The 27932-nt window shown below is 46.7% G+C and overlaps 1 protein-coding gene across 8 annotated transcripts in view; it reads right to left on the bottom strand.

Moving 5' to 3' along the window:
• SLC4A5 (solute carrier family 4 member 5) overlaps positions 1 to 27932 on the bottom strand; it is a 135910-nt gene that overhangs the window by 53951 nt on the left and 54027 nt on the right. For 7 of the 8 annotated variants that reach the window (XM_032243366.1, XM_032243367.1, XM_032243365.1 and 4 more), the window contains one exon: positions 17950 to 18079. In XM_032243366.1, the coding sequence (XP_032099257.1) occupies positions 17950 to 18079 (130 nt within the window). Of the gene's footprint in view, positions 1 to 17949; positions 18080 to 22758; positions 24184 to 27932 lie in introns of those variants that run through there. The other variant, XM_032243371.1, reaches the window with a different exon arrangement.

Raw genomic sequence — 27932 nt, forward strand, 5'->3', positions numbered from 1 at the left:
GGCAATTCTCCTGCCTCAGCCTCCTGAGTCGCTGGGATTACAGGCACACACCACCATGCCCAGCTAATTTTTTGTATTTTTAGTAGAGACGGGGTTTCACCATGTTGACCAGGATGGTCTCGATATCTTGACCTCATGATCCACCCGCCTCAGCCTCCCAAAGTGCTGGGATTACAGGCTTGAGCCACCGCGCCCGGCCAACATTTAGATTATTTCTAATTATTCTTTATTATCAATTAAGGCTGGTCTGAACATCCTTGGTCCCTGCTCAACAATTTTTTTAGGATAAACTCTCAGAAGTGGAATTGCTATGTCTGCACATTTTTACATTTATAACAAACATTACCAAACTGTTTTCCAGAAAGCTGTGTCACTGACCACTGCTACCAGTGAGATGTTCCATTTCCCTAAAGTCTCCCAGACTCTGGTATTTTCACTCTTTTTCACCTTTGTTCATTTGGTGATTGAAAAATTGTCTCACATTTGCATTTTTCTGATTGCTAGTGAGATGGAACATCTTTTCCTTTGTCAGATTTCCTCTTCATGTAACTGTATATTTTGCATTATCGATGTTTAACATCTTCATTCCATACATTTATTTGAGACAAGTTAACCAGGCACCTGGTGGGACCCTGGGGGATCAGACAGACACAGGATGGAGAGGTTTAATTAGAGAAGGACTGGGAGGTAAAGAACTAAAACATGGGGGCTGGAGCCAGAGACCAGGAAGACAAGTCGTAGCTGACCTTTCCGTGGGGAAATATGTTTGGGAAACATCATTTAAATTATGGCAGATCCAAGACTATGTGATGTCGAGAGTAAGATGTTTCTAAAAGGGATATTATCATAAGAGTTTACAAGGAATAGACCAAAGGATAAGTCCAAACTTTTTGTTTGTTTGTTTGTTTCTGAGACAGAGTTTCACTCTCGTCCCCCAGGCTGTAGCACAATGGTGCAATTTTCGCTTACTGCAACCTCAGCATCCTGGGTTCAAGTGATTCTCCTGTCTCAGCCTCCTGAGTAGCTGGGATTATAGGCAGGAACCTGCCCCCAGACCCAGTTAAGTGTGTGTGTGTGTGTGTGTGTGTGTGTGTGTGTGTGTGTGTGTATTTTTAGTAGAGACGGGGTTTTACCGTGTTGGTCAGGCGGGTCTCAAACTCCTGATCTCAGGTGATCTGCCCACCTCGGCCTCTCAAAGTGCTGGGATTACAGACATGAGCCACTGTGCCAGCCAGTCCAAATGTTTTAGTTGAGAGGATGCTCAACCTTTCTCCGTGAGGACTGACTTCCTATTCAGATTGCCTTTTTTTTTTGCTCAAAAATAATACACAAGATAAACTGAATTGTCACCCTGCTCCCAAAGACTCTTTTGCTACTCCATGGCCTTACCCCATCCACCTAAAGGTGTGATGTGGCCCATGCACAGGGCCACTTGGGTGAGTTCCTCTCTTCACTGTCTCACAAACATCCTAGGCCAGACATTCTCAGGCAGCTCTCTCCCCTGACATCCCATTCTTCAGTCTTCTGCCCATACAAATATAACTCCACCTGAAGGAGTGATAAGAGCATGCTTCCTCTTTGAAACATCCTCTACTAACTCCAGAGAGCAGGTAGCAAAGACAAGCAGTCCTCTCCACCTCTCAGGACTTCAACTATTTGTACTGTGTTAGGCGCACACCAAACATTAACCTCATACACACACAGACAAGGGCACTAACCCACATGAGAACAGCCTGCAGAAACACTAAATTACTTGTCTCCAGGTTTAAGTTAATGCCAGAACTACACTCAGAATCCAGATAATTTAAGAAATTCCAGAATACAAGACCACTTAACTAGGGAAACCTTTCTAGTTCCCTCTATACCTATTTTGGGAATCCGGATGTTGAACCATTAAGTCTGCCACCTGGAACTTAATTTTGTGTTTTTAATGGCTACAGCTAGAAATTTAGCTCATTTTCACCTTGAATGGAACAAGGAAACATGGAGGACCAAAGATCCACAGCAGTGGTTTTCAACCTTGGCTGTCCATTAGAATAACTTGGAGAGATTTATAAAAATAACAATGCCTGGATGGTTACCCCACCAGGAGGGTGGCCCTGCCATGGAAACTCCCAGGTTATTTGACTGCACCTGAACCTCTGCTCTGTAGGCACATAGGATGGTGTGACTAAGGGATAGTTCAACTTTTCTTTTTTGAGACGGAGTCTTGCTCTGTCACTCAGGCTGGAGTGCAGTGGTGTGATCTTGGCCCACTGCAACCTCCACCTCCCAGGTTCAAGCGGTTCTCCTGTCTCAGCCTCCTGAGTATCTGGGATTACAGGCATGTGCCACCATGCCTGGCTAATGTTTGTATTTTTAGTAGAGACGAGGTTTCGCCATATTGGCCAAGCTGGTTTCAAACTCCTGACCTCGTGGTCCACCTGCCTCGGCCTCCCAAAGTGCTGGGATTACAGGTGTGAGCCACCGCACCCAGCTGGGATAATTCAACTTACATGCGGTCTCAATGCAGGCAAACATAGCTCACATGGGTCTGATTCTCATTATACAAAGGGATATGGCCTCTTTCCCTTAGAATGGCTCCAAGAACACCAGCTGAAAGGGTCTCCTTTCTAGCACAGTCAGGCTATGCTTTATTTTCTCTGATTTTATAACTGAAGTCTATTTATAGTATATACTACTACACCAGTGTGTCTCAAACTCTAATGTGCATAGGGATCTTGTCAAAATGCAGATCCTCATTCAGCAGGTCTGGAATGAAGTCAAAGATTCTACATTTCTAATAAGCTCCTAGGTGTGCTCATGCTGCTGGTCTGCAGATCACCTCTGACATCATGTAGAATGTCTTTTTCCTCTCTGTTTTTCACTGCCCAATGAGAGTGCCCCTTCCTCCACAAAGCCTGTGCCACTTATTCTGCTTATTTCTCCTGTAACACCCTAGGATGGTTCTCAAACTGAAGCATGCATTAGAATTACATGCTTTTAGGACCACACTTTAGGAACCACTGTTCTAGGACAGTGATTCTTAAGCTCGGTTGCATACAGAAATACCCTAGATGCCTTTAAAATCTTCATATCTCAGTCATATCCTAGACCAGTTGTCATCAGAATAAAAACGGGTGGGATCCAGGCAACTCTGTGCTCCGGACTATTCTGGGTAAAGTTTCTAACTTCTCAGGCTCAGAGCCTAAAATAATTAATTAATCCAGGCTCAGTGCCTAAATTAATAATTAATTATAATCAATCTTGTTTTATGATTGCTTTGGTATATAACAAATGCCAAATATACATTAAGCTTCTTGAGGACAGATGCCATTGCTTCCTCTCTGCTGTCCCCTTATGGTCTCCTGCCCAGATCAACCTTATTAAATGCTTGCTCCCTCCTGCTTGAGGGTAGCAAGACCTCACTGATCACTTTGGGTGAGATCTCCTTATGAGGAAATGACTGGGGGAAAAAAAGCTTGAAGCTCATTTTGTTTAAATATATTTTAAAATACTCAGAAGTCGGGCATGCTGGCTCACACTTGTAATCCTAGCGCTTTGGGAGGCTGAGGTGGAAGGATTGCTGGAGACCTGCCTGGGCAACAAAGCAAGACTCCATTATACAAAAAATAATTAACCAGGTGTGGTGGCATATGCCTGTAGTCCCAGCTACTCAGGAGGCTGAGGTAGGAGGATTAAGTCCAGGAGTTGGAGGCTGCAGTGAGCTGTGATTGCGCCACTGCATTGAAGCTTAAGCAACAGAGCAAGACCCTGTCTTTAAAAAGAAAGAAAGAGGCCTTATCCTTTACAGATAGAATGATGTGGTGTCTGGGATTTGTGTCAACATGATCTAACGTGTGTGTCTGGGGTAGCAGGTGGGGGACAGAGAAACGATTTATTATGAGTTAGCTGGTAATTGTTGAATCTGGGTGATGGGCAGGTGAGGGTTCATTCCACTATACACTACATTTGTATAAATTTGAATTTTCCATAATCAAACATTTTCCAGAAAGAATAAAGGAATGACCTCTGTAAAAAGCCTCTGGCCAAAGCCAGGTTTAAAAACTTGTGGAAGCCTGATAAAAAGGTTCATGTGTAATCCCAAACAACTCATTGCAAAGTTAACTTTGTACTATGGTTGGCTTCAAAAAGTGGGAATTAGAGTTGGAGAAGCAGGTCAAGTGGAAAGAAAATCTCCACGTTCTCCTTCATTATCCAGCAAAGCTTTAACTTTTAGGGATTTTGCCCAAGCCTGGATGTAGACTCCCAATTCTGTGCATGCTGGGGTAGGTGCCAGGTGCCCCCCTCCTGACTGGAACGGAGCTAAAAGGAACCTCGAAATGTCACATCTCACAGAAAGCAGCTCTCTGTCACACAAAGCAGCGCCAGAACTGAGGCCTTTTCTGAGCCTAGTAAGATGGTCAAAGATATGATTAGAAGACATTGCTGTTCAATTAATAACACGAGCAGGAGAAAGCATGATGGGGCTAGCTACCAGGTGCGGCCAAGGCTTCCAATGCTCAAACCACAGGATGGGAGAAGAGGAGGTTCTCCTTCAAGGAGGATCTAGAAAGGGCTGAAAACCAAGAGACCTGAATTCTAGTTCTCTCCTCAGATGGAAACTTAAATCAACTCCCACTGATCTTGCTGGGGCAGGGTAAGTATCAGCAGTTTTCAATAGCTGCATTAGGATCATCTGGGAGCGTTTTACAAATTCTAAATCCCAGGCTGAATCTCAGACTAATTACATCAGAATCTCAGGGGACTGAGAATCAGATGTCAATATTTTTGTGTTTTTTTTTTTTTTAATTTATCAGAACTCTTGAGCCAAGATGTCAATATTTTTTATAAGGAAGACACAGATCTTTGAGATGAGAAAACAACAGGCTGCCCATTATCGTGTGGTTAGATAAGAATAAATCTGGAGGATATATATATATATATATATATATACATAAACATTGTGATTGAAGAGGAGCTTCTTTCTATCTATACTTATTTTGAATATCATCATAATTAAATTGTGTCCTGGTTCATTTGTTTGCAAAATCCCCCTTAGGACATTCTAATTTTAAAGCTGTTTTTAAAAGTGTAATCTTCCATTGTATGCAACCTTTAATACTAAGGCTACCTTGCCTCCAAACATTTAAGAATTATATTTGTGTGAATTTGTTTCTTACATGGAGTTAAGTTTACTCAGCTAAAATTTGTAAAGTATATATTCACACTGTGGTGATTCTATCTATGTGGCCTCACTGATTTTATTCTGCAGCTCTCCCACGCCACCCCGTTACCCAAAAGCTTGACTTCTGTGTATTAGTTACAAAGCATCAAGACATGTTTGTGCTTTCTGCCTAAGGCCTGTCTGTAATACATTTTGTGACTCTAACAAATTTATTTCTTAAAAGTAAGAAATGTAACTTTTTCTTCATTATCCAGCAAAGCTTTTTAACTTCATATGAGTCATATCAGGACAGTGAATTTTCCAACAGAAACTGAAGACCAGTATTAATTCACTTACAAGCCCATTATGAATTTTCCTAAAGATGTCTGAGGAATCATCAGATGCTCCCGTGCTTCAGTCTTTGACAGAGTCACCAAGAAATGATCTGTGGGAGGAAGGTTTTTCAAAAGGGGAACACCTGAGGCTGGGCCTGGTGGCTCACACCTGTGAACACTTTGGGACGCTGAGGCGGGCAGATCCCTTGAGGTCAGGAGTTTTGAGACCAGCCTGATCAACATGGTGAAAGCCCTTCTCTACTAAAAATACAAAGATTAGCTGGGCGTGGTTGCACATGCCTTTAATCCCAGCTACTCAGGTGGCTGAGGAAGGAGAATCACTTGAGCCCAAGGAGGTGTAGGTTGCGGTGAGCCAAGATTGTGCCACTGTACTATAGCCTGGGCAACAGAGCAAGAATTCGTGTCAAAAAAATGGGGGGAACACCTAAGCAAATTTTGGCCCATTCTTACAATTTATTTGTCAAACTCATGCTACATAAAATCACACGCATGAAAATATGTATGTGAGATAGTACAAGTTTTTTCTACAACTGATTAAGACTTTGCATCTGGTATATATGTTTATAAACCAAATTTGGCAGTGAATTTGAAAGATTATAAAGCATAAAAGACTGAGTGGGTAGGCATGGGTCAAGGGTCAGCCCACATATGGAGAAGTTCAGAAGGTACCAGAAGGGGCTGATGAGAACCAGAAAGGCCTCACAGGCCTCTTGGGGCACCCACCCCAGTCCAGGCTCAGAAATTTTATCTTTTTGTGTCCCAAAGATGATTAGGTTCAGTGACACTGTCTAATGCTAATCCAGATCATGAAGGCTGATGCATAAACCTGAAGGCCAATTTATTTAATTTACAATGAGATTTACAATAGTTATAGGGGTTAGTTACACTCATCCTCTAGCCTTTGCATTCTCTCCTTATAGGCACATATACAGGGTAAGCCAAATTATCACCAAAAAATTGCTGAATATAGAATCAGAATGAGTTAATCATTAGCTAAGTTATTCCAGAGTTTTTAGACTCAGGATGAGAGGTCTGGAATCTTTCATATCTACAGATGAGATATGCCTGGGACTGGGACCAGATAGATGTGGCCTTCTATCTTAGATTGTTCTGTAATGAACCTCACTTCCTCCCATGGTTGACTGACTCCCTCTGAATGAAAGTCTTTCCTTTTGCTGGCCTAGGAACCTCTGCTGAGGGCCTTTGGTGACACAGTGCAGTTTGGGCATTACAGGAGAAACACTCCTTCCCAGACAGTGTTGAACTGCAGTGGCACAGCTAGTGGTGATGGGGGAGAGGTGTGGCATTCCAGGGAGCTGTGGTGAACAGAATGGGGGTGGCCTCTGCTCCCAAGCTCATGCATTTGGTAAAGGGTCCATCCTCCTGCATATCATGTCCTCACATTCAGAGTTGAAGGGGAGCCCACAGCTAAGTGAATGCTATCAGACAAAGTTACTGGCAAATTTTGAATAGGCTCCTTCAGAGAGAGAGGCTTCTGAAGCCAAAATCTCTCTGAGGGCCACCTGACTGTGTATGCAGGAGGTCCCTGTAATTGTCGCAAGGGACTGTCATCTACAGACTTGTCTGCCTCCCTCAGAGTTTGCTGGTACCTCCCTTCAGTGGCTCCCAGGGGAGGCCCTCTCCTCACCTAGGCTCTCTCTTCCACCTCTGCTATACTGGGCAAAGCTCAAAGGCCACCTTTCCCATGACAATGCCTTCCCAAGGGGCCAGGTTGAGGAGACCTCTCCTTCCTCTGACTCCCATCACACTTTTTTTTTTTTTAATCATTTATCACAGAACACTTCCTAATCACTACAACAGCTAAAGCTTACCGAGTACTTTCTATGTGCCAGGCACTATGCTAAGCACTTAACATGTATTATCTCATTTAATCCTTAAATCTATCTCACGAGGTACATCTGTGACTATTCTCATTGTACAGGTGATGAGACTGAGATCCTTACAGGATAAGGAGCCTACCCAAGGTCATGTAGCTTATAAGAGACAGGGTTTAAAGGGATGTCTTTAGACTATATGTTCTCACCACTTTGTCTTTGTACAACCACCTGGGTTTTAGTTATCTGTGTATGAGCATATGCCTGCTTTATACCAGATTGGGGTTGAAATATCATGCCTCATGGGCTCCAAGCGCTCCACAGCCTGTTTTTGTTGGCCAGCTAGCTAAACATGGTTTTTATATATTTAAAGAGTTGTAAAGAAGGAGAAAGAAAAGGCAGAGGAGACAAAGGAGAGGAGAAAGAGAGAAAAAGGAAGAGGAGAAAAGGAGTGCGGGAGACGAGGGAAAATAAAAGGGCAGGGGAAGAGATCATTTGTGCACAAAAAGCCTAAAATATTTTCTGTCTGGCCCTTAACAGAACACATTTACTGATACCTGTACTAGATCATAAGCATTTTAAGAACAGATTCAGGCTGAGCATGGTGGCTCATGCCTGTAATCCCAGCACTTTGGGAGGCCAAGGCAGGTGGATCACGAGGTCAGGAGTTCAAGACCAGCCTGGCCAAGACGGTGAAACCCTGTCTTTACTAAAAATACAAAAAAAATTAGCTGGGTGTGGTGGCGGGCGCCTGTAATCACAGCTACTTGGGAGGCTGAGGCAGAGAATTGCTTGAACCTCGGAGACGGAGGTTGCAGTGAGTTAAGATTGTGACATTGCACTCCAGCCTGGGCAACAGAGTGAGACTCTGTCTCAAAAACAAACAAACAAACAACAGATTCATAATTTACTCATTTTAATTCTCCCACAGGACCTAACACAACATCCTCTCAACTGTTTTTGGAATGAAAGAAGAGAGGTGTGGGTAAAACAACCTTTCCAAAGTTCTCCTAGACTCAGAGGCTAGAGCTTCCACCTTTCCACTGCTCTAGGGATTGATGTAGTGCTGCAGTGACATCAGCAGATCTCCATGGACAAAGATAGGAAGTGGTCTCTCCTTCAAGAGGAGGATGAGTTTGTAAAATTGTACTACCTATACTCTCATAGGCAACTTGAAGAATTCTGAAAGTTCTGGTTGGTATTAGAGGCAGAACCATGGCCAAAGGATTGCTTACATTAAGCAAGTTCATTACTATCAATGTATAAAAGATGTATTTGGGGTGTCCACTCTGCTTGTATTCCATGGGGTGTGCTCTCCAGGATGTAGCAAGGCCTCCCCATATGTCCTCAGACCTCTGATCTGGGTCCCAGTGATAGGACAATCAAAGTTGGACAGATCAGATTCTCCATGAAGAATTTGGAATTGGGATTGGGAGACAGCCGCCTGCTGTGGGATGGTCCCTCGAGTAGGGTGGATGTAAACATGGAAGCTTAGGATTGGTCACAGGCAGGGAGAATCAGAAGAAGCTGATTGCAGAAGAGTAAAGAAGATGCCCTAAGAGAAGCAGAGACCAGAACCAGAGAGAGAGAGGAAAAGCCAGCTTCCCAGGCCCAGCCCTTGAGAGATCATGCCCCTGGGCACCATGAAGTCACTCCAGTGTCCCAGTGATGCTCCCTCCATTTGTATGAGTTAGCCTGAGTGGGCTTCTGTAACTTGTAGCCCCAAACCTCCTGATGATGACTGGCATTTCTCTCCCCTTGGGCATCACACACAGTTCCCAAGAGCTCACTTAAGATTAGGCTGTGGGGCCGGGCGCGGTGGCTCAAGCCTGTAATCCCAGCACTGTGGGAGGCCGAGGCGGGTGGATCACGAGGTCAAGAGATCAAGACCATCCTGGTCAACATGGTGAAACCCCGTCTCTACTAAAAATACAAAAAATTAGCTGGGCATAGTGGCGCGTGCCTGTAATCCCAGCGACTCAGGAGGCTGAGGCAGGAGAATTGCCTGAACCCGGGAGGTGGAGGTTGCGGTGAGCCAAGATCGTGCCATTGCACTCCAGCCTGGGTAACAAGAGCGAAACTCTGTCTCAAAAAAAAAAAAAAAAAAAAAAAGATTAGGCTGTGGGAGCCAGAGGTCGACATGCTGGATGCTGGTTGGGGGCTCTTGACTCTAGCATAAAGTACTGTTGCTGGCCGTGGGCAGTGGCTCACGCCTGTAATCCTAGCACTTTAGGAGGCTGAGGCGGGTAGAGCATCTGTGGTCAGGAGTTTGAGACCAGCCTGACTAACATGGTGAGAGCCTGTCTCTATTAAAAATGCAAAAATTAGCTGGCGTGGTGGCAGGCACCTGTAATCCCAGCTATTCAGGAGGCTGAGGCAGGAGAATCGCTTGAACTCAGGAAGTGGAGGTTGCAGTAAGCTGAGATCACACCACTTCACTCCAGCATGGGCAACTGAGTGAGACCCCCATCTCAAAACATAAAGTACTGTTGCCAAAGGATTTTTAGGCAGGACTCTTCTATTGGCACCTCTGGAGTCTGACAAAAAAAATCCCTAAAAGCAAACAAAAAAAGTGTTGAAAACAGATAAACACGAATCTTTCATGAAGCTCGGTGATGGGGACCATTCTCTCCACTTTTTATGTTTAAAATTTTTCATAATAAAAAGTTTAAATATATATTTGGATATATAAAAAATATATATGAATAGGTAAATCAAGTAGTGCTTTTGACATGAAGGTGGTTTAATGGTGGAGTTATTCCCCTCCTGACAGCTGCAACTGAGCGAGCTATCCAGGGATGACTTGGATGGGGGAGGTGTTTGCTCCTGCAGACCACCTCCAAGGGTTCTGAGGAGCTGCCAGCCAGTTTTGCCCTATCTGGGAAGAGCTCCCTGAGTGCTCCAGCCCCTGCCATCTCTCCCCACTTAATTAGCCTTCCAATCACACTCACTGGCCAACTAATCTGATCATTCTATCCTGGGTCAACTGCGTGATGGCCTTTAATCACTGCCTGGCTGTCCCCATGGGTGTGAACTTGTGCTTCCCCGGTCCAATTGCAGGACTTTGACGGTCTCTCATGCAGCCCCACCCTGGGCTGTGCTAACTATAAGTTATCCTAAGTCCCTGAGAGATGAAAACCCCTAGCATAGCCCCCATTCTGTGTTTACACTGCCAGCTGTGAGAGCGCTGGTTGGAACCCAGGGCCTCTGAGGCTTCAGGGAACCTTTTACCTGGGGCTTGATCCAGGTTCTGATTCATATAAAAATCCCTTTTTCCTACTTGGCCAACATAAGCCTCAAGTATCAGTGTTGGACTAGTGTTGAGAGAGAGAAGGACCAAGTTAGATACTGTATATAAAAGCAGCTTGATAAAGAATATAATTATTCAGAACAGTAGATCAGCAGAAGGTGGAAGTCAAACAACCTTAACAACCTTTATCTGATCACAAATCTCCATGTGTGACTCCACTGCAATAAAACAGGAGAGCGATGGCTGCTAGCCTTGAGCTGCTTAGCTGTCTCACATATACCAGCCATCTGCAGCTCCTACAATTGCTTTTCCACCAAACCTGTCTCCTTAAACCAGAGACCAGCCTGGAATTCTCTCAACTTCCTGCTAGGAGCCTCACCACCTGCACCCAGGGCCACCTTGCTCCATCCAGCAGCCTCCCTGAGCTTCTTTTCCCTTTAAATCATTCTCTTTCCACTGGCCCCTTTTTGTAAGCCTGCAATATGTTCTGATTTTGCTGACCTTCAAAAACAAAAGGATCTCCCTTGGCCTATGTTCCCCTTAAGAGGCTTCTTTCACTCCTGTCATTCACGGACAAGCATCTTGGAAGAACTGCCAAGTGAACCCAGTTTTTTACTTTTGACTCTTCTCAACCTACTGCCTTCTAGCTTCTGCCCTATCCCTCCCCAGACTGTGATGCCCATCCAGCAGGAGCGGGTCCATCCTGCGGGTGCACTTCAGTACTTGAAGTACTTGTCCCCTCCCTCCATCTTGACAGTCTCTCTGCCCTTTATTTCCAGAATGAAGCCCTCCTTCCATTCCCCTCCTAAACTCCTGGTTGCCCCTTCTGAGTCTCCTCTGTGGGTTCCTCTTCCTCTGCCCATCCTGTGAATACTGAAGTTCCTGGGGACTCTGTCTGGCCTCTCTTCTCACTTCACAGACCTCAGGGGCAACCTTATCCTTTTCTGTGGGCTTGATTTCCATCTAGATTCTGATACCTCACAAATTTATGCTTCTCTACTGAACTCCAGACATGGTGGCTGCATGATGGCCTCCGGACATCTCCACTTGGAGTTTCCTCAAATAGAACATGCCCAAAGTGGAACTCATTATCAACTACCCCCAACGCAAAACAAAAAAATACCCAATGTAACAAAATTTTACTACTACATTTGTGTTTCCTAAGCTGCTACCATGGGGAATCCACTAGCTCGGGCTGGAAATCTGGGAGTCTCCCTGACTATCTGTCCCCACATGCCATCTGTTATCAAGTCCTGTCAATTCTACCTTTTACATTTTGTCTCAGGTCCACCCTTCTCTTTATTGCCACTGCCAGCATCTCTCCCTTGGACCAGCCTCCTAACTGGCCACATCTTGCCCCCTTTTATCCATTCTCCACACCAAACCCAGATGATCTCTCTCAAGCATGTGCATGATTCTGTCCTTTTCCTCCCTAGAACCCTTCAGTGGTCCTCTGAAGCTCTCAGCACCAAGTTCAAACACTACAACATGGCTGGCATAGAACCTACATCATCAGCCCTGCCATTCCCAGCCTCTTGATCTATAGTCCAGCCACAGGGAACTTGTGCCTGCTCCTCTATGTGTCTGTTTGCCCTGCTCCAGGGACTTCTTTCCGTTTCCCTACCCTCTCCTGGTTAACTCTGACCCATGCTTCAGGTCTCAATGTGAACATCTCTTCCTCCTGGAAGCCTTCCTGGACCCCTCCTGTCTGGATTAGATGCCCCTATGCTCTGCTTTCACACTGCCCCCATTACCAAATGCCCCCTTATTTGCCTCTGTGTCCAATTAGACTGAGAGCCCAAGAGAGCAGGGGTAGCATTTGCCATGTTCCATTTCTACATCTCTAGCAGGCTCAGGGCTTGCAGATAATAAATGTTAATTGAATGAATGAACAAACTTTGTTGATTTCTGCACTGGAAGCTCTCAGCTTCCTACTCTCCTTTAAATTAAGTAGGCAGCTCTGGCTCCACCAAAAGGTTGATTCCAGATGGGTGTGAGACAAAGGGCTGGGGATGCCTACTGCTCCACATTAAATGGGAAATGATGCTAAGAGGACATTATACAGGCTTTTTTTTAAAAGACAGAGTTTTACTCTTGTTGCTCAGGTTGGAGTGCAATGGTGCTATCTCGGCTCACTCCAACCTCTGCCTCCCAGGTTCAAGCAATTCTCCTGCCTCAGCCTCCTCAGTAGCTGGGATTACAGGCGCCTGCCACCATGTCCAGCTAATTTTTTTGTATTTTTAATACAGACAGGGTTTCACCATATTGGCCAGGCTGGTCTTGAACTCCTGACTTCCGATGATCCATCCACCTTGGCCTCCCAAAGTGCTGGGATTACAGGCATGAGCCACTGCACCTGGTCTATACAGGATCTTAATGAGGGCGATTTCAGGGTTGACACAGAAAGTTCAGCTTTCTTCATCCTGTATGGAGTGAGAAAGCATCCCTGCCTATGTGCATAGAACTATTCTGGGCTTTCAAAAATGTACTGATCTGGTTTGACCCAACAAACTGACCCACTTCTCCTGCCCCGCTTCCTGCCCCTTCCTGGTCATCGCAAGAATGTTCTCAAAGCATGTGTCTCTTAAGAATCTTCTGGCAAGTTTGTGTTTCTGGTCTGCTCTGAGACCCGAAGCAGCTTGGATTTGGAATTTGCTTTCACAGTTTTTGGGAGGCGCTAAGCTCTGGTTATTTCTGAGTAACCCCAAGGAGCTCTCCATACTTGGGTAGGTTCCAACCCAGGTCATTCTCCTTCCCACCTCTCCACTTGCAGTTAGGCAGAGGTGGGCATGAGAGAGGATGGAATTCTGGGTAAATAGTTTGCTCACAGTCAGATGGTCGCCCCCACCCAACCTGATCCAGCCCTCCCTTCAGGCAAGGTCATTATCAGCAAACAGCCAGCTGCATTTCCCTCATGGGAATGCCAGAGACAGAGTTAATAAAAATCTATCTTATTAACAGCCTGACCTACCAGCATTGATCACATTAGAAATGACGCTGCACACACAGTCCCCATTATGTGCATGGCGCAAGGCTCAGCAGAGCTCAAAAAGCCATTTAAATCCCTCCAGGAGTGACTCCTCCAAGGGCCTGCAACATCCCCCAAACTAATAACTCCCGACAAAGCACCGCCAGGGAAAATTCCTTGCGGATTTGAGATTTTCACTCTGTTAATCTCCTAACTCAATAAAGTAAACACTCCCTGCAGCAAATTAAATACTTTTATTAAAGGGTCCCCTCCTTGATTCTCTTTGACATGGGTATTGCGGGACCCGTAACACTCTTGGAGCTTGAGTATCTGTGTGAGGGGCTGTCTCCTACTCCACATCATTTTCTCCTGTTACTCCAAGGAGGCCCAGAACCTTTTATGATTTGCTGATTCTTAGATTTCTCAAAATGTCTGAGATCTCTGGCTTCCCTGAGTGGATCCACTAGCCTGTCAACTGAGGAAACTGGTTTCTGGGTTTTTTTGTGGGAGTGACAGTCCTCAAATGGCTCTGACCCAAGCACCTCTAAACTTGCAGTTTGCCTGGAGAAGGACCCATCAAAACTGTCCAGGCCATGGTGGGCTTTTTGGCCAATGGTCAGACCCCTCTTCTGACTTCACTAGGGGCTATGGGCTTGCTGGTCATACCTTGGACAGTTATCTGGAAATCAGATGGGGTTAGCTATAAAGAGTAGAAGAGGGTAGAGCAGAAGTCAGGAAAGCTCCTCTCCTCCCACATTTTCCTGTCCCCAAACTGGCCTTCAAGCTACTCCTCTCTGGGACCTGTCTAGAATTGGGTTCAGCCACTTTAACTTCTAGTCATCGCTTTCTTTTCACTGCTGGTTGCAGCCATGTTATCCTGAGGTCCCGATGGCCTTTCTTCCCGGACCTCCTCAGATGCCATCTTCAGAATGTCTGCTTTGCAGGGAAACCCACCACTTTGCAGACGGTAACTGCTAGACCCTACCGCCAAACACTATAACATGGCTGGCATAGAACCTGCATCATCATCAGTCCTGCCATTCCCAGCCTCTCGGTCTATAGTCCAGCCACAGGAAACTTGTGCTGGTTCCTCATTTATTTTTATTTATTTTTTGAGACGGAGTTTCGCTCTTGTTACCCAGGCTGGAGTGCAATGGCGCGATCTCGGCTCACCGCAACCTCCGTCTCCTGGGTTCAGGCAATTCTCCTGCCTCAGCCTCCTGAGTAGCTGGGACTACAGGCACGCGCCACCATGCCCAGCTAATTTTTTGTAGTTTCAGTAGAGACGGGGTTTCACCATGTTGACCAGGATGGTCTTGATCTCTTGACCTCGTGATCCACCCGCCTTGGCCTCCCAATGTGCTGGGATTACAGGCTTGAGCCACCGCGCCCGGCCGGTTCCTCATTTATATTTTAGGAGAAGCCTCCTTTTAGAAACATCCTCATCTACAGTTTCTCAGTTCCATCACAGGGTCTGTAGTGCAGAGGGCTTTGTGGATCCACAAGCTAAGAGAATAGAGACAGAGACAATGTGTTTTGCCTTTGGTGACAGTCAGGTCTCTGGAGGCCATAAAGCTTTCTTGGCAAGGGCTCCATAGGTGTGTGTGATAGGCCCTCGTGGAGGGTCTGGTCCTAGCAACCATGGGTAGGGGTTCTGGATGTAGACCCTGTCCAGGGTGTGGAGAAGGCACCCTCTCCCTCCTGGGCCTCTGAGAAGGCCCTGCCCAGCTTTCCTCCTGTCTATTTGCCCATCCGGGGCAGGCGAGGCCCTCGTTCAGGGTAGGCAGTGGCTTCAGGCCCTGGCCCCTCAGAGGTGTTAAGACATAATAACCCAGGGTGGGTCCTGGTCATTTGAAATGTCCTCCTTCCCCGTCAATCTTGGATAGGCATCCTGGGCGCTGCAGCTATCCCCATGTATCTCTGACCCTAACAGAATTGCTTCCAGACCTATATCCTCCCCTAGAAGTCAAAATAGTCACTGGAAGTTAGAGACAGAAAGAGAAAGGGCTAAGAAAATGAGGAAGGGAAGACAAAGTCCATCAGCCCACAAGTGGGGAGTCAGACAGGCCTGGCCTGGAATCCAGATTCAGCCACCCACATGCTCTGACCCCTGGCAAGCTACTTGCTCCCCTTCACCTCAGTTTCCTCTCTATAAAACAGGGATAATGAAAATTCTGCCCACTCAGGGTCACTGTGCAACTTGCAGGGGGCAAGACTGTGGATCGATTAGCACAGTAAGCATTCAAAGAATGGGCTCATAGGAAAAGATTCAATGACTTCCACACAGGGACCGAGCCCAGCTGTGGGGCTGGGAATTCGGTCCTCCCTGAGGCCTACAGGGATTTATTTGCTAGTTCACCCAGTGGCCTTTCTTCCAGATACCCCTGCAGGGTACATGGAATGGGAAAAACCTGGGGGAGTCCAAACCTGAGCCTTCTGGCTCTGCACAGCAACTACCCAGGCTGGTTAGGGAAGGTGAGTGAGGGAAGAATCTAGGCCATGGTTGGGGCAGCTGTCAGGCTCAGGGTGTCATGGTGACCCCCATGCAGAGACAGACCTGGGCAAAGTTGAGTCCATGCACTCTCAATTTGGGCATAATTGGTTCTTGGGGGAGTGAAAATATTTTAGATACTACAATGATTTGTGGTACTCTACAGCTACACCAGACCTGACAACTTTTATTCCTTTATTTTTTGAGACAGTCTCACTCTGTTGCCCAGGTTGGAGTGCAACGGCACAATTATGGTTCACTGCAGCCTCAACTTTCCCTGGCTCAGGTGATCCTCCCACCTCAGCTTTTCGAGTAGCTGAGACTACAGGTGTGCGCCACCACACCTAGCTAATTTTTAAAAAAACTTTTTTGTAGAGACGAAGTTCTCCTATGTTGCCCAGGCTGGTCTTGAACTCCTGGGCTCAAGCAATCTGCCTGCCTTGGCCTCTCAAAGTGTTGGGATTACAGGTATGAGCCACTGTGCCTGGCCCTTATTCCTTATTTCTAATGAAAGAAATTAAATTTTAACTTAATAAAATTGATTTAAATAAAATTAAATTTTTTCTCTTGGGGGCAGAGTGGCATCATGTACAGAAGGTGGAGAAACAATGGCACAGTCTGTCTTCCTGTCCAAAGGTCCCTCCCGCTGCCTCTTACCACAGCCTTCCTTCCCCTTGGGCTCTTGGGAGCATTGGGCACTGCTGAACAATTCAATTCAGTCCCAGGCATTAGGGATATGAGCAGTGCCAACCACTCTTACCCTGCCCCTCCCTTGGCTCCTGTGACTTCTCTGTGTGGTTCCCCTCCAGCTTCTGCTCTCCCTATATATGGAGCACTCTCTGCTCCCCATGCTTTCCTCCATGGCTCCAACTCTGCAGCCCCAAACTCTGCCAGATCCCTTTTCTTTGGTGGCCCACTGGCCCTTACCATCTGGATTTTTCCCACTGTTCAGACTCAATGTGTCTGGCACACCTTCTCCTTCCTCCAGAAAGCCCTCACTGTCTACCCCAGCCTGCTTGGTACTTCCCTTCTACAGCATTTAGCTTGAACCACTTCATATTAAAGAACATCCTGGGTAACAAAGTGAGACTTCATCACTACAAAAAATAAAAATCATTAGTTGGATGCAGTGGTATGTTGGGGGCAGCTGTCAGGCTCAGGGTGTCATGGTGGCCCCCATGCAGAGACAGACCTAGGCAAAGTTGCTCCCCTTCACCTCAGTTTCCTATCCAAGTAGGTTGCCTGAAGTCCAAGCTACTTGGGAGGTTGAAGTGGGAGGACTGCTTGAGCCCAGGAGTTCGAGCCTGCGTGCAGTGAGCTATGATTATCCTACTGCACTGAAGCCTAGGCAACAGAATGAGACCCTGTTTCTGGCAAAACAGCAACAGTAACAACAACAAGAATGCAGCTGACCCCTGAACAACATGGGTTTTGAGCTGCATGGGTCTACTTACACACAGATGTTTTTCAACAAATGGTGTAAAAAATACAGTATTTATGGGCTGCAAAACCTGCATATATGGGCCAACTTTTCATATAGACAGTTCCACAGGGTCTACTGGGAAACTTGAATATGTATGGACTTTGCCATTAGCGGGGGCTCCTGGAACCAATGCCCTGTGGATACGGAGGGACAACGGTATATGCCCTTGTATTACTCTCAGAGTTTCATGGGTGACTATTCTATCTTCCCACTTGAACTTTAATTTTTTTGAGGATAAAGACAAAGTCATAAGGTTCTATTTGCTCCTTAATTTTGGACACTAAGGAAGGCAGGTGGGAGGGTCTTTGTGGACCAGGAAGCTCTCAAGGTACAAGGTACAGCTTCCCACTTAGGAAGGTCAGGCCAGCCCAGGCTGTGCAAGACTGAAGTGCCCGCCTCCCTTGGGGGGCCCCACCTCACCTGGCTGACTCCTTCCACTCCATCTGGTCTCCGTCATGCTGCAGAGTGTCCATCTCTGTGAAGAGGGTGGGGTTGGGAGCCTCATCTTCCTCCCCCAGGATGTCCTGGAGCTGCTCAGCAGCTGGGGACCCTGCAAAAGAAGGACAGCAGGGTCTGCTGAGTGTCCTGTGCAAGGCAGGAGGGCCACAAGGCCAACAGCAATGGAGTCGGAACCAAGCACAAGGGGAAAGTATTTTCTAAATCGGTAAAACTAAGTCCAGCTCCTGGGTGAAGCTGGACTCCTGTCACCATGAATCAGAGGTGGGTGAGATACTCTAAGATAAAAGAGATGAAAAGATTTAGTCTGCATTCAGATCCAGGGTCTTGTAGCTGGCAGTGAAGAATGATGCGAAATGGTCAAAGCCAGGGCAGCAGCAAGAACCAGGAAGAGAACTGAAGAGAGAAGTGAGGAGCACTCTGACCCAACTTCGGCTTACCACCAGAGGGGTTCTTCTTCCCACGGGGCCCCAAACCAGCCAACTCCCAACACTGGTCTTGAAGAGGCAGTCAGCCAGGCAAAAGGACAGCTTGCACCCTTGTACCATGTGGGCCCACTTTCTTCCTGGGAAATGTGGCAGTCCATTTCCTGAGCCCCCAGCCTGCTTTCCAACTTCCCATTGGAAGTTACCTCCTGGGTGTCTTCCAGGCACCTCAAAACTCAGCATCCCTCTCCCAAACACACTTCACCTGCGTTCTTTCTCTTTTTCTTCCTTCCTTTTCTTCATTTATCTCTCTCTTTCTCTCTTGAGTGAATGCCTACTATGTGCCAAGCATTATTCTAGGTATTGGAAAATAAAGCTATGAAAAAGACCTATGTGTCCTTGCTCTCAAGCATATGCTCTATGGACAAAAGACAAATAACAAACAAGTCAACAAATCCATAAATTACCATTTCAATAAGTTGTCTATAATAAACAAAATGACCAGGGGAGCTACAGTAGATAGCATGGTCACAAAAGGACTCTCTGAGGAGGGGACACTGGAGCTGTGACTTGAATATGAGAACGAGCCACTTCTGCAGATCTGGAGGAAGAGTGGTCTGCATGTTCTAGACAACCTGTGGTGGAAACGTGCTGGTGAGTGTGGTCCAGCACAGTGAGCAACGGACAGAGAGATGGCATGACATCAAAGTGGTAAGTAATGCTGTGACTGAAGGCATCCCTGCCCACCCCACTGCATAGGCTAGACACCCTGGAGTCATCCTTATCTCACCTCCTTTCCCTTCATCTTCACCCTCATTAAAATTTTTCAGGAACGCAGTCCTTCCTCATCAACCCCACTGCCCTGCCCTGATGCAATCTCTCATTCACTATCTCCTAGGCTTCATCAGGTCTTCTCTTCCTCCAGCCTGTTTCCTCAGTTCATCATTCCTGTCTGTCCTCACTTATTGCTTCATGGATCTCCACTCCTTTCTTCATCACATCCTCCATTATTTCCCCTTGACTTCCCAATCAAACCAGCCAGGAAATGCCCAGACAAGAATTCACTGGCCCAATCTCCTCTGCAGTTGCATCTGAGGCCTCGAGGGTCTGGGGTGGGGACAGCAGCACGGAGTGGTGGTGTGGTGGAATCAAATGGACTTCCAATCCAGCTAGAAAAGGGTGTGACTCTCGAAGCTGCCACTTATTCATGAGTGAACTCAGCTGAGTGAGCAGGATTGCGGGGAGGAATACATCAGGTAAGAGAACGAAATGCCTGAATGAAATGCCAATCAAATCAACAGGGCTTGGAAGGTAACAGGTGCTTAACCCTCACACCAACACCCACACCCAGGCCCATGAGCTGCACTGTAAGGGTTTCCCTTCAGCAGGTCCCAAGTGTAGCAACCTTCCATGCATCCTTGTCAGCACCCTTCCTATGTCCCTCAAGGCTGTCCCTAACCTTTGCTCCTCTCTTGAAGCTTCTTGATTCATCTCCTACCCCACTTCACCAAGAAAGTAAAGGCCTCCAGGCACAAAATTCATCAACATCCTTTCTTCCAGCCCCTTGACTCTTTCAGATCCTTATTTCATCAACTAGTCTTTCTTCACCAGGATCTTCAACTTCCCTCTCTCCACCCTCTTTCTCTCAGCCTAGAAACAGCTCTTCCTACCCAAGACACCCTCCCTGACCCTGTCTGCCTCCTTAGTTCTCCGCTTGCCTTCTCCTTTCTTTTACCCACCCTTGCTAAAGTAGTGATCTATGCTCATGGTCTCCATTTCCTTGTTGCCCAATCACTTCCTGGCCTGTTGCCACTGGCTCAGCCCCCATGACGTTAAGGACATTGACAAAGGCAGAGATTTCAAACTGGCAGTTCAGAGATGTGTTTATTTTATTTTTATTTGAGACAGAGTCTTGCTCTGTCGCCAGGTGCCAGGCTGGAGTGCAGTGGCACAACCTTGGCTCACTGCAATCTCCGCCTCCTGGGTTCAAGCAATTCTCCCACCTCAGCCTCCCGAGTAGCTGGGACTACAGGCACAGGCCACCACGCCCCGCTAATTTTTGTATTTTTTAGTAAAGATGGGGTTTCACCATGTTGGCTAGGATGGTCATGGTCTTGATCTCTTGACCTTGTGATCCGCCCACCTCAGCCTCCCAAAGTGCTGGGATTACAGGCGTGAGCCACCGCGCCCAAAGATGTGTTTAATTCAGACCTCACAGGGTATGAAGGTTTTTGAAAGTATTGCTAAGATAAAGAATTGTAAGATTTCATACAAAAATCCAGATCTCTGACTTTTCTTGAAAATTCAGATTTTCTGATCACTGTGCCCATGTTCCTGCTTGGCAACAATCAACGAGAGTTGATGATGGTTCCTTCTTAGGTAAACATGCTTTTTAGTTTGTCACAGTCCCCTATACTTCTTAATACTGCCCCATTAATCTCATTTATTGCCATGCACCTAAGTTCACAATTCCTGCCCTCAGATCCCTCTTGTTATCTTATTGTCAAACTAATAAGCTAATAAAATCAATCAAATCAACAGTACTGAAAAGCTATAGTCTGGCTTATCTCTCTGGAACTTCAGAGGTGATGGTTGCCCCCTCTGAACTGAAATGTGACTTGTGGCTCTTATAACATGGCAGCTTATTGATATTTTCTTTTTCTTTGAAGATTCTCTCTCAATATCCTTCCCTAGTTCCTCTTGCCTCGCCAACACTTAAATCTTGATCTTCCCCAGGATTCCTGCTTCATCTTGTTTTCTCCTCTCTTTCCTCACTCTTTCTGGACTAGCTCATGTTCTTTGTGGTGTCATCCTTTAAATGAGGTCACCCTTGTGTCCAGGCAATACACCCATGTGCATTGAACATTCCAACCAACAACTGGACTGCTCCTTCTGGGAGCTTAGCAGTCTTCTCAAGTCACCCTCAACATATTCAAAATAGCTCCGTATCTCTTCTTCCACCAACCCAGCCCTGCTCTCCTTTGATTAATAGCACCTCTAGCTACCTACCCATCTGGACGATGCTGGACTCATTCCTGAAGCTCCTTCTTTCTTACCATCCATGCCCAACTGGACACTAACATCTTTCATTTGCTTCCTAAACATTTTTTAGCTCGCCCCTTTTTTTCCCACCCATCTTGGTTCTGGCTCTCATCATCTGCTTCTAACACTGCAATAGCCACCTACTGCTGCTATTACCTTTGGTTGTCCCAATTAACCCCATTTCCTATGCAGCGGTAGAGTTTGCTTTTAAAACATTTCAAACATGTTCATGTGATGGGCTCCTGGGAGTCATGTGCTCTTTGAATACTAGCACCATAAAATATTGTACACATAAGTTAGAAATCATTTTACTAGCAGAACACATTTTTAATTTATCTGTACCAAGATCAGATTAAATGAATTCATTTATTTACATGAATTTTTAATTTCTAAATTTTTCTATTACTTTTTTTTTTTAGACAGAGTCTCACTCTTTTGTTTAGGCTGGAGTGCAGTGGCACAATCCTGGCTCACTACAACCTCTACCACCTGGGTTCAAGTGATCCTCCCACTTCAGCCTCTGGAGTAGCTGGGAATACTAGCTCATGTCTCCACGCCTGGCTAATTTTGTATTTTCTGTAAAGTCGAGGTTTTACCAAGTTGCCCAGGCTGATCTCAAACTCCTAAGCTCAAGAAATCCACTGGCCTTGGCCTCCTAAATGCCAGGATTAAACGTATGAGACACTGGGCCCAGCCTACTGCTTTTAACCTACATCCTTTCCATTGTCTTACTGATTGCTGGCACTTGCTAGCAGACACCAAGTATTTAAATAAATTTTATAGAAGAAAAACCAACAACTGAGAAAATAACCTTATTTTTTCTTCAAATAGAGAAAACTGGAACTGCTTGATTCTGAGGGGCCACACCAATTCTCCCTGGGATCAGAAATCAGTAACTACTCTTTTAAAATGTAGTTTTGATGCATCTTGGAGGATAAAAAAGAAAAGAAAATGTAGATTTGATTATGTTATTCACCAGTTGAAAAACTTTCAATGTCTCTCTATTGCTTAAGCCTAGAGGTGAGTGACATGGCTCAAACCATCCCTTGTAATCTAGCCCTAACCTGCCTTTCTAGGTTCTAGCATGTCCCTCACACAGCCACCCCAACCCCAGCCACAGTAGACCACATACAGCTCTCTGAGGAGGAGGGCATGCCACTTCCTGGGCCCTTGTGCCTGCCATTCCATAAGTCTGGAATCCCCTTTCCCCTTCAAGGCCAGGCAAGAAGGCAAATAAATGGACGGGTCCTGGAGAGAGGAGACAGGCAAAGAGCAGGATATGAACCAGCTCTGCCTGGGGCATTACCTGCTCCCTGGAATAGCTGAGTGCTGGGGTCCCCGGCTGTCGGCGCTGCCTCTGGCCCCAGCCTGCTTCCACTGCCACCTCCCTGGCTGCTCCTTCCACAGGTCCTCTTCTTCACACAACAAACTCACTTTTGTTTCCAGTTAAGCACCAGGGGAGCGTAGGGAGAGAAGAAGGGGGGTTTGGGGGAGAAAAAGAGAGAGAGAAAAGGAATGTGTGGAGGTGGAGAGAGCAGCTATATGTAGAGAGAATATAGACATAGTACGTGTAAGTGTGAGAGATATTATACAAAATTGTTTGAGAGAGAAAAACTATACTGAGAGTTAATTAAAGAGTCCAGAGAGAGAGAGAGAGAAGTGAGAGAGTGAGAGAGAAATCTCAGGTGCACTGGAGAGAAAAAGGCTCAGTGGCTGCAGAGCAGCAGAGGCTCAAGCAGGAAGCTGGGTCTCCACAGCAGCAGGGGTGGTGGCAGCTGAGGACCTGTGAGAGGACTGGCAAAACTGCCCCTTTACCCCCTTCCCCATGATTGTTTCCCATGTGCCTGGGGGCTCTAGGAGAGTCCAGGCTTCTCTCTGCAGGCCCCTTTACAAAGGCAGGGGTAGGTTTTGCCGTGAAACTCCCTAGGGCCTCCTTACTAGCCTTGGCGGCAGGTGAGCTGACTAGAAAGAAACCTGGCAGGGCCCTTCATCTCCACCACACAGCCCTGCATGCCCCTTATGAGTTGGGTGGAGGAACTTCATTTCAGCAGGCCCCTTCCACGACTGCAGGGCAGAGCCTCTCACTATTATCCGGGGCTGCCTGGCCCCACCCCCTGCTAAATTGTCTCTATGCTTCCACCATACAGAGACAGGGAGAAGGGTGGAGTGGGGTTGCTGGAGGGGAGTGTTTGCCATGGGGTCTCACATTGACCAAGCAGTGCTTCAATAATGCTATGTAGCTGGTTTCACTCCTCCCCAACTTTAAACCCAAACTCCTGATCCTCTTCCTGTTCCTCCACCTCTAAGGCAAAGTGCCCAGTGTTACCACTCGACAGGTGTTTTCTGAGAGCCCACAGACAGTGGGAGCTGGTCACTTCAGGGTATGTGGTGAAATCCACTAGGGAATTATTTTGTTCTTCTGAGAAACTCCTAATCTCCTGGGTTTGGTTCAACAAGTGCTTACCGAGTACTTACAATGTGCCAAGGTTGATTAGAGGTCACTGAGTGGCAGCTGCTCCAGGGAGTTACAAACCCTGAATTCACTAAGTCTTAGAGCTGGGAGGGAGCTTAGTGATAGTCAAGTCCAAACCCTTCATTTCACGGATGAGAAAACCAAGACCCATGTTACCCCACAGAAGGCTCCCTAGGCCCCAACACAGGTTAGCAGAGCCTAGGGGAGAGCGGACATCTGACATCCTCCCCCTACACTGCGTCACTGTGGCTGGCTCCACTGGTGACATTTTCAGACCTGAGGCTTGAAGATCAACTATGCCCATTTTATTTTATTTTATTTTTTAAATTTAAAAAAATTTTTTGAGATGGAGTCCTGCTCCTATGCCCAGGCTGGAGGGCAGTGGCATGATCTTGGCTCACTGCAACCTCCACCTCCCGGGTTCAAGCAATTCCCTGCCTCAGCCTCCTGAGTAGCTGGGATTACAGGCACCCACCACCACCACGCTTGGCTAATTTTTGTATTTTTAGTAGAGATGGGGTTTCACCATCTTGGCCAGCCTGGTCTTGAACTCCTGACCTCGTGATCCACCCACCTCGGCCTCCCAAAGTGCTGGGATTTCAGGCAGGAGCCACCATGCCTAGCATTTTTTTTATTTTTAGAGACAGGGTCTCGCTGTATTTCGTAAGGCTGGTTTCTAACTCCTATGCTCAAACAATCCTCCCGCCTAAGCCTCCCATAGTGTTGGGATTACAGGTGTGAGCCACCACACCTGGCCACAAATATACCCATTTTAAAGCTGAGAAAACAGAAGCAGAGGACGCTAGGCCCTGCCTGAGGATCCCAGGTTCTGCAGCTTGCACTGCACTATGGCTGAGGTTGATCCAGTTCCTTCTGAGTGGCCACGGCAGGCCACACCAAGTCAGGCCTTGTGGGTGGCCTCAACACCCCAAAAAAGATGGCCAAGGATGCCAAAAAAGATCCTCTTTATTCATGTGGTGCTTTAACAGCCCAGACCTTGGCTCAACTCTGAACTCTGCCATTACCAGCAGTAGGACCCTGGCAAGGCATCAAACTCCCATTGAGCCTTAGTTTCCTCGTATATGAAGTGGGACTAATCATGCCCACCTCACTGGACTGTGGCAGGGATTCAATAAGATAATATATGTAATGTGACTGGCTGGAATAGCACTCATGTACACCAATCACTCAATAGGTAATATTGCTATTATTGCTGATGCCAGCAGGTGAGACGCCTCCTCCGTTACTACCAGTCACCAGTCCATTCCCTCTAAACATTCCAAGGGCCGAATCCTTCTCAGCTTCTAGACTCTATGCTCCTCCCATGCCACCCCTGCCCCTCCATCCCAGGCCCCTACGCTGTCTCTGCCCCTCCCTCCTGCCCACAGAATGTTTAGCTCACCACATGCTGGGCTACTGGGTCAGGGTTTCTCTAATGCCCTGCAGATCCCAGATGCGTGCAGCACGTCAGAAGTTAATCCACATAATAAGAAATGCCACAGGTAATAGCCCCTCTGTTTTATAGCTAACAGCAAGAGTCACATAGCGGCAGCCCAACTATAGGAATGGATTCTAACAGCAGTTGCTGGGAGAAATATAACATTGCAGGGACCACTTAAGGAGGCACATTGAAGCCACACATAGAATCATGCTTTTACTGGGTGGGGACTGACTTAGCACAAAATGATCTAATGGTCTGCAAACTAGCAAGCAGTGTGGACTTCAACTCTTAGTAAAGATCCAGGAGCCATTATGGCCATCTGGAAGTCAACATCAGGACATGATCCTGGGGTCCTCAGCTCTGGGCAAGTCCTTTCGGACATTCCCTCTCTCATTGATGGATGGCTGGATGATCAGCTTTGTGAAGCTTGTTCACATCGCACTGCTGGCCCCTGACATGGGTTCATGCAGCATGCACACTCAATGCATATTTGCTGGGTGAATGAATTTGACTGCCTGACACTCAGGAGTGTTATTCGCTGAGACTGGCCTCAGCAAGAGAGGAGCCAAGAACAACGAAATGAAGCTGGGGATGAAGCAGAGTGGGTATAGATGGGGGGATTCAGGCAACTCAAGGCCACTGAGTATTGGGGAGTGGGAGAGAGAACCTAAGGGAGCCAAAGCCATTCTTGCCAACTGTGTGAAGTGGGTCTTGGAGGCCCTGCGTCCTAGTTTCATGGACGATAATATTCTTTTTTTAGAAGGCTGTATACAAACTCCAAGTGTGTCCTCCAGGAGAGGAAGAGGAGAGAATCTGCTGACTTGCTGTGTTCACAGAAATCCCTCCTGGGGTGGGTGGCTTTGGGATGTCTGCCCAGCCCAGGTCCTCCACTCCCATAAGGATGACTTTGGGCAGCTGTGTTTGTGTAACATGTGACCTGTGCTCCTGGCCACAATGAGTTGGAACAAGAATGGTTCATTGGATGCCTGACCCAAGCCTGTGAATTTTGAATTGGGTCTCTTAGTTGGACCTTTCCTGATGGTTTCTGGGAGTCAGAGCTGGTAAATGGAAGAGGCAGAAAGGGCTGGGCTGCCAAGAGAGGAAGCATCCTAGAGGCGAAGCTGTGGGAAAGGGCTGTGCACACCCAGGGAGCGGACTGAGAGTGTGCTGTATCTACCCACTTGAGCTGGGCTCTTCATTTTGCTTTGGGACTGTGAGAAACTCCTTTGGTCTTGTAATATAAACAATCCCCCCCATGCTCTCTCTCCTTCCCCAAGCCAACTCAAATAGGTTTCTGGCATGTGATAAAATTACCTTCTTAATCATGAGTCCCCTTTGTATGAAATTCCAGAGTGTAGAGATTTTCTTCTGAGTACCTTCTTGAAAACCATAAGTGTAAAAGTAATAAAAGAATGTTGAGTCACTGTCCTAAGAATACTTAGATTAAGTCTACTTGTGTGAAAAGTAAAATGGGGGAGTAAACAACGGCAGGGCAGGCCCAAAGAAAGAAAGGGCAAGGAAATATGCTGTGGCCTTGGATAAGGGAGGAAGCTAAGCTGGGTAAGAGGGGCTGGCACAGTCTGGCACATACATGGCAGGTCCCCTGAAAGCGCTTATGGATGCAGACAAAGCTGGAGAAGGTCTAAGTGTGTTGGGGGCTGGGGAAGACTCAGTCAAGGCTAGCTGCAAAATTCAGATAAGAGATCCCTCAGTCTTTTCCCTCTAAGTTCCCCATGCCACTCTGCACCCCCAGGTCTGGGAAGGGCAACAACCTCAGAGTGAAATCAGAAAGGCCTTGAGCATTTATAAGACCCAACATCAAAAAGAGAACAATGATATCTATCTCACTGGAGCTCCAGGGGAGTCAAATGTTTCTGGAGAGCCCAAAGGGCAAAAGGCAATTATTACTCATGATTTAAGATTTTAAAATGTCACCAAGAGTCTTCAATTCACATGTTGTCCTTATTGTTCTGTTTTAGTAGATATAAATGCAATATAATGAAGAAGTTGTCATTTTTCCTTCCAAGCCAAGAGGGAGATGGAGCCTAATTACATCAGTAGGAAGTTGAATCTTGATCCTGCTTCTTTCATCTGACAGAGGCCAGTAGGGAGGGAGAAAGGAGAGAAGAAAATTTCAAGCCCTCTTTCAGTTTTTTTTTTTTTTTTTTTTTTTTTGAGACAGAGTCTTGCTCTGCTGCCCATCTGGAGTGCTGTGGCACGATTTCAGCTCACTGCAACCTCCACCTCGGGTTCAAGCGATTCTCGTGCCTCAGTCTCCTGAGTAGCTGGGATTACAGGTGTGCGCCACCACACCCGGCTAATTTTTGTATTTTTAATAGAAACTGGGTTTTGCAATGTTGGCCAGACTGGTCTAAAACTCCTGGCTTCAAGTGATCCGCCCGCCTTGGCCTCCAAAGTGCTGGGATTACAGGAGTGAGCCACCATGCCTGGCCCTCTTTCAGTTCTTTTATACTGCAAAAGGGCTAGACTGAGAGATGGTCTCTGTGTTTATTTCAACACATTATGTGTCTAGTTGTGTGAAAATGGGCCCTGAGCTAAGGCGAGT

This window comes from Sapajus apella, unplaced genomic scaffold, assembly GCF_009761245.1.
Source record: "Sapajus apella isolate SASKATOON/1434 unplaced genomic scaffold, GSC_monkey_1.0 scaffold52, whole genome shotgun sequence".
Lineage (NCBI taxonomy): Eukaryota > Metazoa > Chordata > Mammalia > Primates > Cebidae > Sapajus > Sapajus apella.